This window comes from Trichosurus vulpecula, chromosome 3 (assembly GCF_011100635.1).
Source record: "Trichosurus vulpecula isolate mTriVul1 chromosome 3, mTriVul1.pri, whole genome shotgun sequence".
Lineage (NCBI taxonomy): Eukaryota > Metazoa > Chordata > Mammalia > Diprotodontia > Phalangeridae > Trichosurus > Trichosurus vulpecula.
Window position 1 is genome coordinate 381,941,643 of NC_050575.1, and position 12,050 is coordinate 381,953,692.

Here is a 12,050-nt window from a genome sequence, read left to right on the forward strand (position 1 = left end):
GTACAGGTATAAGGTGAATTTGAGGGAATAACATTAAAAAATAATTAAGGGATGAGAAAGAGGAGTACATTGGGTGTAAAAGGAAGGGAGTGGTAGAATGGGGTAAGTTATTTCACATGAAGAGGCACAGTAAGAGTGGGGGGATGATGGGAGGGTGTGTGATGGGCATAGCTTGAACTTTACTCTCATTAATATTGGCTCAAAGAAGGAATAATATACACAATCAGCTGAATATAGAAATCTATCTTACCTGACAGGGAAATAGAAGGAGAGGAGATTAAGTAAAGGAAGTGGGGGGTGGGACTGACAGAAGGCAGGGCAGATCAGGGGAAGTGGTAGACAGAAGCAAAACACTAGTAAGGAGAGAAAGAGTGAAAGAAGAGAGAGGACAAACAGGAGGAAGAATAGAATAGAGGGAAATACACAGGTAGTAATCATAACTGTGAATATGAATGGGATGAACTCTCCCATAAAATGAAGCAGAGAGCAAAGTGGATCAGAAATCAGAACTCTACAGTACGTCGTTTATGAAAAACACTCTTGAAGCAGAGAGGCACACACAGAGTTAAAATAAGAGGCTGGAGCAAAATCTATTATGCTTTAGCTGAAGTAAAAAAAAAAAAATCAGGGATAGCAATCCTGATCTCAAAGTAAAAACAAAAATAGACCTACTTAAAAGAGATACTACATCTTGCTAAAAGGTACAATAGACAATGAAGCAATATCAATAGTAAACATATATGCACCAAGTGATATAGCAACCAAATTCTTAAAGGAGAAGTTAAATGAGTTACAGGAAAAAATAGACAGCAAACTATACTAGTGGGGGACCTCAACTATCCCCTCTCAGAACTCAATAAATCCAACTAAAAAGTAAGAAAGAAACTAAGGAGGTAAGTAGAACATTAGGAAAGTTAGATATGACAGACCTTTGGAGAAAACTGAATGAGGACAGAAAGGAATGTAGATTTTTTGCAGCAGCACATGGCACCTACACAACAAGAGACCGTGTGTTAGGGCATAAAAACCTCAAAAACAAATGTAGAAAGACAGAAATATTAAATGCATTCTTTTTAGATCATAAAAATAGGATGTATAGGATGCAGCCAAAGCAGTACATAGGGGAAATTTTATTTCTCTAAATTCTTACATCAACAGAATGGAAAAAGAACAGATCAATGAATTGGGCATGCAACTAAAAAAAAAAAAAACTAGAAAAAGAAACAAATTAAAAATCCCCAGTTGAGCACCAAATTGGAAATCCTGAAAATCAAAGGTGAGATTAATAAGATTGAAAGTAAAAAAAAATTGAGCTAATAAATAAATCTAGGAATTGGTTTTATGAAAAAACCAATAAGATAGATAAACCATTGGTTAATTTGTTTTTTCAAAAAAGAAAACCGAAAATACAGCATCAAAAAGGGTAAAATCACCACCAATGAAGAAGAAATTAAAGCAATCATTAGGAAACATTTTGCCCAATTATGTGCCAATAAATATGGCAATCAATGAAACTGATGAATATTTATGAAAATATAAATCACCTAGATTAACAGATCAGGAAAGAGAATATCTAAATAACCCCATCTTAGAAAAAGAAATTGAACAAGTCATTAATGAACTCCCTAAGAAAAAAATCCCCAGGGCCAGATGGATTCACAAGTGAATTTTACCAAATATTTAAAGAACAATTAATTCCAATACTATGTAAACTATTTGGAAAAATAGGTGGAGTCCTACCAAACCCCTTTTATGACACAAATATGGGCGTGATACCTAAAGCAGAAAGAGCTAAAACAGAGAAAGAAAATTATAGACCAACTTCCCTAATGAATATTGATGCAAATATTTTGAACAAAATACTAGCACGACAATTACAGCAATATTTCACAAGGTTTATACACTATGACTATGTGGGATTTATATCAAGAATGCAGAGCTGGCTCAATAATAGGAAAACTATCAACATAATTGACCATATCAATAACAAAACCAATAGAAATCATATAATTATCTCAATAGATGTTGAAAAAACTTTTGACAAAATACAGCACTCAATCCTTAATTAAAAACACTAGAGAGCATAGGAATAAAGGGAGTCTTCCTTAAAATGATAAGCAGTATCTAGCTATCTAAAACCATCAGCAAGCATTATCTGTAATGGGGATAAGCTAGAAGCCTTCCCAATAAGATCAGAAATGAAGCAAGGATATCCATTATCACCACTATTATTCAATACAATACTAGAAATGTTAGCTATAGCAGTAAGAGAAGAAAAAGAAACTGAAGGAATTAGAATAGGCAATGAGGAAACAAAATTATTACTCTTTGCAGATGATATGATGGTATATTTGGAGAACCCCAGAGAAAACTAAAAAACTAGTTGAAATAATTAACAACTTTAGTAAAGTTTCAGGATATAAGATAAACCCACATAAATCATCAGCATTTCTTTATATGACCAACAAAGCCCAGCAGCAAGACATTGAGAAATTCTATTTAAAATAACTGTAAACAATATAAAATATTTGGGAGTCTACCTGCCAAGGCAAATCCAGGAACTATATGAACACAAACAATTACAAAACACTCTTCATACAAATAAAGTCAGACCTAAATAATTGGAAAAATATAAATTGCTCATGGGTAGGCCAAGTCAATATAATAAAAATGACAATTCTGCCCAAACTAACTTACTTATTCAGTACCATACCAATGAAACTACCAAAAATTATTTGATAGATCTAGAAAAAAACAACAATAAAATTTATTTGATAGAGCAAAAAGTCAAGAATATCAAGGGAATTAATGAAAAAATACAAAGGAAGGTGGACTACCCATGCCAGATCTTAAACTATATTATAAAGTAGTAATCATCAAAACTATCTGGTACTGGCTAAGAAACAGAGTGGTGTATCAGTGGAATAGGTTAGGTACATGACACAGTAGTCAATGACCATAGTAACCTAGTGTTTGATAAAGCCAAAGACCCCAGCCTTTGGGATAAGACCTCACTATTTGACAAAAACTGCTGGGAAAACTGGAAAAGACACAAACTAGGTATAGACTAACATCTCACACTTTACAACAAGATAAGGTCAAAATGGGTGCATGATTTAGACATAAAGAGGGACACTATAAGCAAATTAGAAGAGCAAGGAATAGTTTACCTGTCAGATCAATGGGGAAGAGAAGAATTAATGACCAAACGAGATAAAGAGCATTACAAAATGTAAAACAGATAATTTTGATTACATTAAATTTAAAAAAAGGTTTTATACAAACAAAACCAATGCAACCAAGATTAGAAGTAAAGCAGAAAGCTGGGAAACAATCTTTACAGCAAGTGTCCTTGATAAAGACCTCATTTCTCAAATATATAGAGAACTGAATCAAATTTATCATACAAGCCATTCCTCAACTGATAAATGGTCAAAGGATATGAACAGGCAGTTTTCAGATGAAGAAATCAAAGCTATCTATAGTCATGAAAAAATGCCCTAAATCACTATTGATTAGAGAAATGCAAATTAAAACAACTCTGAGGTAATTCCTCCCACCTATTGGATTGGCTAATATGACAAAAAAAGGAAAATGATAAATGTTGGAGAAGGTGTGGGAAAATTGGGACACTAATGCATTGCTGGAGTTGTGAACTCATCTGATCACTCTGGAGAGCAATTTGGAACTATGCCTAAAGGGTAACCAAACTGCGCATACCCTTTGATCCAGCAATACCATTACTAGGTATATATCCCTATGAGATCATAGAAAAGGGAAAAAAACCTACATGTGCAAAAATATTTATAGCCCTTTTCATAGTGGCAAAAAATATTGGAAATTGGAGGGATGCCCATCAATTTGGGAATGGCTGGGTAATCGGTAGTATACGAATGTAATGGAATACTACTTGTGCAATAAGAAATGATGAGCAGGTAGACTTCAGAAAAACCAGGAAAGACTTGTACAAACTGATGCAAAGTGAAATGAGCAGAACCAGGACAACGTTGTACACAGCATCAGCAACATTGTATGATGATCAACTGTGAATGACTCCACTTTTCTCAGGAACACAACGATCCAAGACATGTACAAAGGACTCTCGAAGGAAAATGCCATCCACATCCAGATAAAGAACTGATAGACTCAATGCAGATGGAAGCATATTTTTTTCACTTTATTCTTTTTCATGGTTTTTTTTATCTGTTTCTTCTTTCCAACTGACTAATATGTAAATGTTTTACATGATAGCACATGTATAACCTATACCAAATTACCTACCATTTTTGGAAGAGGGGAGGGGGAAGGAGAAAAATTTGGAACTCATAATATTGTAAAAAAATGAATGCTAAAAATTGTCTCAACATGTAATTGGAAAAAAATAAAGTACTATTTAAAAATGTTATCTCATCCTCACAACAACTCAGGTAAGTGCTAATATTGTTCTCATTTTTACAGATGAAGAAACTGAGGCAGGCTGAAGTTAAGTGACTTACCCAAAGTCACAAGCCTGTTAGTATCAGGGGTAAGATTTGAACTGGGGTCTTTCTGAATCCAAATACAATGCTCTATCCACTACAATACCTACCTGATAGTCTTCACTTGGGCATCCAAGTCATCTAACTTAGAGTAAGCCTTTTGAAATGTTCATTAACTCTTCTGGTAGTTTGGAGCAGCCCTTATGCACATGGAAACAATTTATCTCTGTTTAATTTCTAACTTACTTCTCATTGAAAGGTTATTCCTGGCACTTCCCATGAGACTCTTCAGGTTGTACACTAGTAGGGTTAGGTTCTGTGGATGTCCCCTCCAAGATAACCCTTTGAGGGTACCATAAGTACACAACCCAACATCTGTAGCAATCTGCAAATCTCAGTTTTCAGAGGATCAGAATAAACCCCCATTGGCTGGGTTCGGTCATGAGCTGTCAAAGGCATTCCCACCACACAGAGTATACTCTTTCATTTCAAGATTCTGTCACCTTTTACCTGCCTCTGTTCTCATTCTTTGGATAATGCTTTTTTTCCTTCTCCTAACCTCAGCCCACAGTGTGAGAAGACACATCAAGCGTGTGTGTCATGAAGCAAAGGTTAGGAAATTCTGGGACAATGGAAGGAATCACTGCCCTCAGGCTTCTAGTAACAGGTTAACAAGAATTCTCTGGTTTCATTTATTTATTTATTTATTTAATACTTTTAGTTTTCAGCATTGAATTCTCTGGTTTTTGAAGGCATTTTTTTTCCTGCTTCCAACAAACTGCCTGGGACCCAAAATTCTGGAGCCTAGTTCTGTAGGAAGCATTTAAAATTTTAGGCAAAAAAAGGTGATATGCACTTTTATTTATTGTAGAAGTCTAGTAGTCTGTAGGAAGTTGTTTGGACCCATTCAGGTAGATGGCCTAAAAGCTTAATAGCTCTTACAATCCAGACTCTGGGGAAAAAAGCAGCTTTGTCCACATAGAGGCTATCAGGTGAGGCTGGAATGCATGGTTTCTTCCCCTTTGTCCAAAGTATCAGGCTCTCTCCTGGAAACACCAGTCTAAGCTTATGAGCTCAGAGAGAAAAAAAAGTTAGCAATTGTTATTCTCAAATGAAGGGGAAAAGGGTCTCAACAGGTTCTTAAGATGTCATTTCAGGTGCAGCTTTCCTCCCATCTATCCCAGGTGTACAGAGGAGACACTGCAGGTGGGTTTCAGCAAACAGATCCACATATAATTAGAACACAGCCATAACAAGGCCATGGAATAGATAATATTAATGTCTCCCATTTGTACAGGACTTTACTTATTTTAGAATTTATGCCGCCATTTGATTTCTTTCTTTTATTCTGAAACCTTCATCATCTAGAAAGATCCGGGTCAGATCCTCACTGTTTACCTTTGCCATTAATGGGGAGTCAGTATCCTGGGGCAAAGCCTACAGTCTTGAGCTTGGCCCAGCAAGAGATCTATGAAATACTCACCATTTACTACTACTTGTTTGACTTTGGTCAAGTCCTTTAAGCCCATAGTTCTACCACGTCCTCATGGGTCAAAGGAAGATAGGAGATTAAATGCTTTCTAAGGTCCTTTCTAGCTCTAAGTCTAGGATTCACAGTCATTGCAATAGCCCTGTGAGGTAGAGGAGTAACCTCATTTGAAAGATGGAGAAACAGGCTTGGAGAAATAGAAATAGAAATGATTTGCCCCAAGACCACATAGTTAATAAGTGACAAAGTCCAGATTCCAAGTCAGATCTGGCTTAGTTTAACAGCAGGGTCTAACACCCTGGGCTCCCTCTAGGTTCTCAGAAAACATATAGATCAAGGCTGAGCTGAGACATGATGGACAGGTCAATCAGGGCAAAATTTGACACTTCATTGCGAGATGTGTCAATGATGGAGCAAGATCACCTTCGAGTAAGACCAACCTCCCTGGAAGGCGATCATCAATTTTATAATTTAAACACTTGTAAACCAAGACATTTAAATGCTTCCCTGGGACTGTTTCCTGAATCATCTGGGTATGAAAAGAAAAGTTCACCTTTAGATAGAAAATGAATCATTTGACTATTTGCAATTACCCACATATTAAAGAAAAAGAAATGGGTAAGGATAGTATATAGAATCTAAGAACTGGAAAGGACCTTAGAGATAATAGGGATAAAAAAAAAAACCTGTTGACTGAGATTCGGCCCAACATTCTGATTTTGCTGAAAAAGAAATTAAGGCTCAGAGATGGGATGGAACCTGCCCAGGGGCACCCAGCTAGTTAGTGACAGAGCTGGGACTCAAACCTATGTCTTCTGAGACTCTCTACAGGGTTCTTTCCATCACATCAACGTCTGTTACAATTAAGAGCGTTTACTATGGTATGATTAGGCTTCCTATAGAACCACTCATCTGTTTCCTACCCCACACAGACACACGATGGACAGTCATGTATATAAAGGAAAATAAAACCTTTGATTTGTATGATGAGTACAAGAATGCAGGAGGAAATGGAGAGGACATGAGTCACGAAAGACTGGGCAATAGCCTCCATTTTTGCTGACCACAATGAAACACTGTCTGGGTCTCTAGTAGGGGTTCCTGCCTGAGTCTTAGAGATGGCACCTTGGATGAAGTTACAAATCTCTATCTCTGACCCAAATCAATCCTGACCATCTTTGCCACCCCACCCCACCCCCCATCCATCTCTGCACACTGACAATGAGTGTTGGGTCAGAGGCGAGAGACCTTTTTTAAAGCCAGCCTGGGCAGGCAGGCTTTCTCTAGGTTGGCAGTGAGTTCCGGGGCAAGGCTGAAATTGGGACCTCTGTGAGCCTGTTTTCTCATCTGTAAAATGGGAATACATTCAATATTTGCCCTAACTACTCCCCAGGTTTGTTGCAAGGAAAGGTTAAACCTTGGAATTGCACTGACTTGCCAAAGCTTTGCCATGTTAACCTGTCTTTACCTTACTATTGGGTCTCATCACGATCTAGAAGGGCCCAGAGTCCCTGACCTCCCTGAGTCAGCAACCTGCCTATGTCTGCCCTCTCCTCCCTCAGGGGCTAACTGGTCTCAAGGCATCACTCCTATCTGGGCTGTCAAGACAGAACACGTCCAGCCATTCTAAACTGAAATGGCCAGCAAGAGCTATGACCTTCCCACTGCATGGGCAAAGTGAACAACGTGGCAAAGTACAAAGCCTGAAACTTATGAAGAGAGTCCCAGGAGAGCTGCTCCAAAAATCATGAAGGAGTGTTTAACAGAAAGTCACAGGGTCAGAGAATCTTAGAGCTGGAAGGAACCTTAAAGAGTATTCATTCAGTTCACTGGGCAAGTCACTTAACCCCAATCGCCCTGCCATCCCCCCCCACCAAAAAAAAAAAGTATCCTGTTCAGTCGTGTCGTTTGATGGGGAAACTGAGGCAGAGAGAAGGGAAATGAATTATTCAAGGCCAACTGACATCCCACTAGTTTTAGTGGCAGTCAGGATTAGGGCCTGGGTCTCTTGACAAACCTGGCCCAGTGTACTTTAGGGCTTTTATTTTTTAAGTTTTAAAAAGCTTTCATTTCTTCATTCCCCTACCCCTCAGTAGATCATTGCAGCCCTCCAGCAGTGCAGTTTCAGATTCAGTGAATCCTTCAAAAACATGGAGGGACATTGGTGACCCAAGGGGAAAATGAAGCCCGCCCCAGCAACCTGCTTAACATCCCTACATCTTAACACAGTGTGTACATGCAGACAGAGGTATCCAGGGTTTATTACCTGCAGTTCTGAATGGGGGAAGGGGCAGAAAAAGAGCTCCGCACAGACGAGGAGAAGTCATTTCTAAGACTCTTGAAGCAACGGCAGCGGCTGAGAGGGGGTAGATGCTGTGTGACAAGCCACCTGACTGTCCCTGTTTGGGGCCCCAGCTGCTCTATTCCTCCCACCAACTGTGCAAGCTTTCTAGTCCATGTGACCCATCCCTATCCAGAATTCCACATGGCCGTTAGCCTGGGTCCCTCCTTTCCCGCTGCTTTGTCTTCTCAGATGGGGCAGCAGATGAGTGGTCAGCTGGGGTAGGGAAAAACAAATTAATTACTCATTCGGTGAAAAACTGAGGGGGAAGATTCACTGGGGATCAAGACTTAGGCAGACTGCTTCAGAACCTGCTCAGCTAGTTGTCTGTAAAATAGACGGAGGGGGCGGAAAAAGAGGCTGTGAGGCAATGCTTTCAGCTTCTTAAAGATAATGCATATTTATTGAAAATTTCCTTCACCAACAATGGTGAAATCAAGACCCAAAATTACAAAAAATCATGGCAGTTGGTATTTATAAAAATAAAGTGAAGGTCTATGTCTCACAGATTTGTGCTAGTTTCCTTCCAGTCTCAGTCTGTCCCTTTTGCATCATAAAGATGGATGGAGCTTGTTACTCCTCTTGATGTAATATTAAAAAACTGCATTCCATTGCCAAAAAATAGTTTTGTTTCCAAATACCGTTAAGTTCCTAAAGTGACTTTTTCCAACAATAAATATAGAAAATAGCCTTTAACAAACATTTCCATTTGGTCAGGATTTTTTTTTTTTGTATTTCAAAAGTCTCTTTCACCTCTCAAGTTAAAAGCAGCCCAACAGCCTTCTGAAAGTCTTCTAGTCTTTGGCGTGGTGCATCCAGCTGCTCTTCCACGGAGCTCTTGTGCATGGCCAACTGGAGGAATCCCTTCTGCCAGGGGCCAAGGGCAACGAGATGATGTTTCATGAGAACTGAGTCCCCCCCATCACATGTGGGCCAGGCCCATTTGGAATGGGCAACATTTAATGAAAAATTAGATCACTTTTAGATGGGTGCCACCCCTGCATGAGAAATCCTCACCAGCAACAGCTATCCGTTGTCCCCTGAGGCCATTCAAGAGGGCCCTCTTTGGCAATAGGGGTTAGCTGCTTGGACATCACACTGAAGGAGTCTTTGGTGGATGGACCTGCTGCATGAGCTGGGGGCGCTTGACTCTTGGCTTCCTTCTCTTGGGCCTGCTTTTAGCTTTGTTGATTTGCACCACAAAGAAAGCCAGAACCACCATGGCACCCAGGAAGGCAAACACCGGAATCGTCTGTCCTACATCCTGATTATAGCGACCAGGCATTATTCCTAAAGAACAAAGGTTAAATTAACAGGTCAATAAAATAACAGGTCATATGCACATCGGGACATTTCAGTTTCTTTAACAGGTTCAAGTTCAGCAGAGATGAAAAAAAGCATACATCAACTGAGCAAAGGTGCTTTCTAAAAGCCTGAATTACCCCTTGAACACCTATGACAGCAAAAGAGAATGAATCAAAGAAATTCTGGCTTCTTCAGAGCTGCAGTTTCACCACTGGAGGAGCAGCAAGCGTCAGGAGGTGTCCTTCTGGCTCACCAAAAGACAAGACTGATTTCTTCAAGGCTCATGTGGTTCATACTAGGAGACCCCTGAGTGCTGTGAAGAACTGGTTGCTGCCTTAGGCCATTCTCAGATCAGACCTTTACTCAAGAGTCTTATATAACTCCCTAGAGATTTTTAAGCCTCCTGAAGCAGTTAAAGGTTGTCCATATCACACTGCTCTGCAGCTTCCACGCACACCCCCAGCCATGATGGAAGCTCCAAGGAGAGCCCTTGAATGGTTCCAAGGAGTAGGTTCAGTCAAGTCTTCCCCTTACAGTTACAAATCTATGCTCTGGACCTATAGCCACAGGTCCTTCCAGAGCTCCTCCTACAACTTAGGGCTCCAGGCAGGGAGACCTTGTCACTGATCTGGAGCCTCCACCTTAGAACTGAGGCAGAGGGTGAGGCTCCACCTGCCAATAGCAGAATCTGCACACCGGTAAGTGACAGCTTTCAAAACAAAGCTGGCCTACACGACGAAATGAAAGCCCACTTTGGAACTGAGTCAAGAGCTTCTCAAGAGGGATAGAAATTATTCTTTTTTGTCATCGCTTGCTCTGTTTCAAATGCTGTAACTGGGCTCCAGGCAGTAATGACTCACTTCAAGACTTACCTCCTGGAATGTCCCAGGCCCCGCTCTCTCCAGGAGACAAAGGTCTTACTTGGGGACGATTGGTTCGAAAGCTGGGTAAAGCCATTTTGTCTAGGTCAATCGACAATAACTTCTGATGTTTCCAGAGATTACTGAGGAAAATGGTTTAAAAAACAATAAGCAAATACCTAAAAGTAGCTGTGACCAGATTTGACCTGGCTAGCCCCCATACGTAAACAAATGGACCATCCTAACAATAACCACCCACATCTACACAGCACTTTCACCATGACAACACTATGAAGGAGGCGGGAAATAAAGGGAACCCTATTTTACAGATGAGGAAACTAATGCTCCAAGAGGAAGGGTCTGCCTAAGGTTCCATGGCTAGGCAGTGTCAGAAAGGGACCAGAGCTCAGCATTCTAGATTCCCAGTGCCTTCTTTTTACCCACTATACCATGCCAATGCTAATACTCCATGGAGAGCCCAAGTAGGTTGGCTCACCAGATACCCTGCATCCATTCCCTCCCATCTCCTCCCACTGCCAGGGCCCTAATTCATCATTTCTTGTCTGGGCTGCTCTAACAAGGTCCTCTTTAGCCTCCAGCCTCCAATTTACTGTTCACACAGGAGCCAAACTGATCCTGCTGGAGCACAGGTCTCATCATGCCACTGCCCGCCTGGGGCTCCCTCCTGCCTCTGGAAGAAGATACATGCCCCCACCTCACATCATTTCTAGCTTTCTTCAAAGTTCAGTGGCGTCTCCCACAGGAAGCCTATCCCGACGCCCCTGGTCCTACTGTCCTCTTCTCAAAATTACTGTGTGTAAACTTTGTAGCTAATTATCTATGCACATAGAAGAAAAGCTTCTTGAAATGAGGGGCTCTTTCATGTTTGTTTCTGTGCACAGAAGGGGCTTACAAAAGCCTGTATACATGATTGAAAAATTGTTGGAAGCTTCCAATCAAATGCAGTTTTTATATTCAGGCACCAACCAAGGAGCTGGGCTCTCAGCAGCAGCAGGGCTCCTGACTAGCTGTGCACCCTGCAAGTTACATGACCACACTGAGCATCTACAAACAGGACTCGTGTTATTGCAGAACTTGTATTGGAGAAATGATCCCGGTCAAACCCCTCCACTTGTAAATGAGGAAAGAGGAGGATCATCGGTCAGGGATGCTGGGCCCAATGGGTAAGGCAGTAACAGAGTGTGGGGCCCCTGCGCTGAGGCACTAAGGCGGGGGCAAGAGAAGACAACCGGAGAAGCTGTAGACCCTACAATCCAAAGTATGGGCAATTCTCTTTTGTTCCCCTGGGGCTTGCTCGTTACTGACTTACATTTGAGACGCAAAGTTCAGGTTGACTTTTCACTTTTACTCTGGCTCTAAATAAGAATGACAGTGCTCAGACATTTAAGACAAAGGACAACCTAAAAGTGGGCAAACCTACACATCCACCTAAGCAGAAGAATGCCAGCCCAGGCTGAGGAACTCCCTGGGCTGCTGGGCTCCAAGTACACCACCAAGCACAAGAAGCCCTTTCGATTTTAAGGAACTAGGTTCTGCTTAGCACGGGGCCCCGCACA

At 40.8% G+C, this 12,050-nt stretch overlaps 1 protein-coding gene across 2 annotated transcripts in view; it reads right to left on the reverse strand.

Annotated features, from left to right (window-relative positions):
• Positions 1–8,682: 8,682 nt before the first annotated feature.
• MBTPS1 (membrane bound transcription factor peptidase, site 1) overlaps positions 8,683–12,050 on the reverse strand; it is a 71,888-nt gene continuing 68,520 nt past the window's right edge. For both annotated transcript variants that reach the window (XM_036750375.1, XM_036750374.1), the window contains exons 22-23: positions 10,486–10,616; positions 8,683–9,598 (exon numbers count right to left, since the gene is read on the reverse strand). In XM_036750375.1, the coding sequence (XP_036606270.1) occupies positions 9,402–9,598; positions 10,486–10,616 (328 nt within the window). In that variant the 3' untranslated portion in view covers positions 8,683–9,401. The remainder of the gene's footprint in view (positions 9,599–10,485; positions 10,617–12,050) is intronic.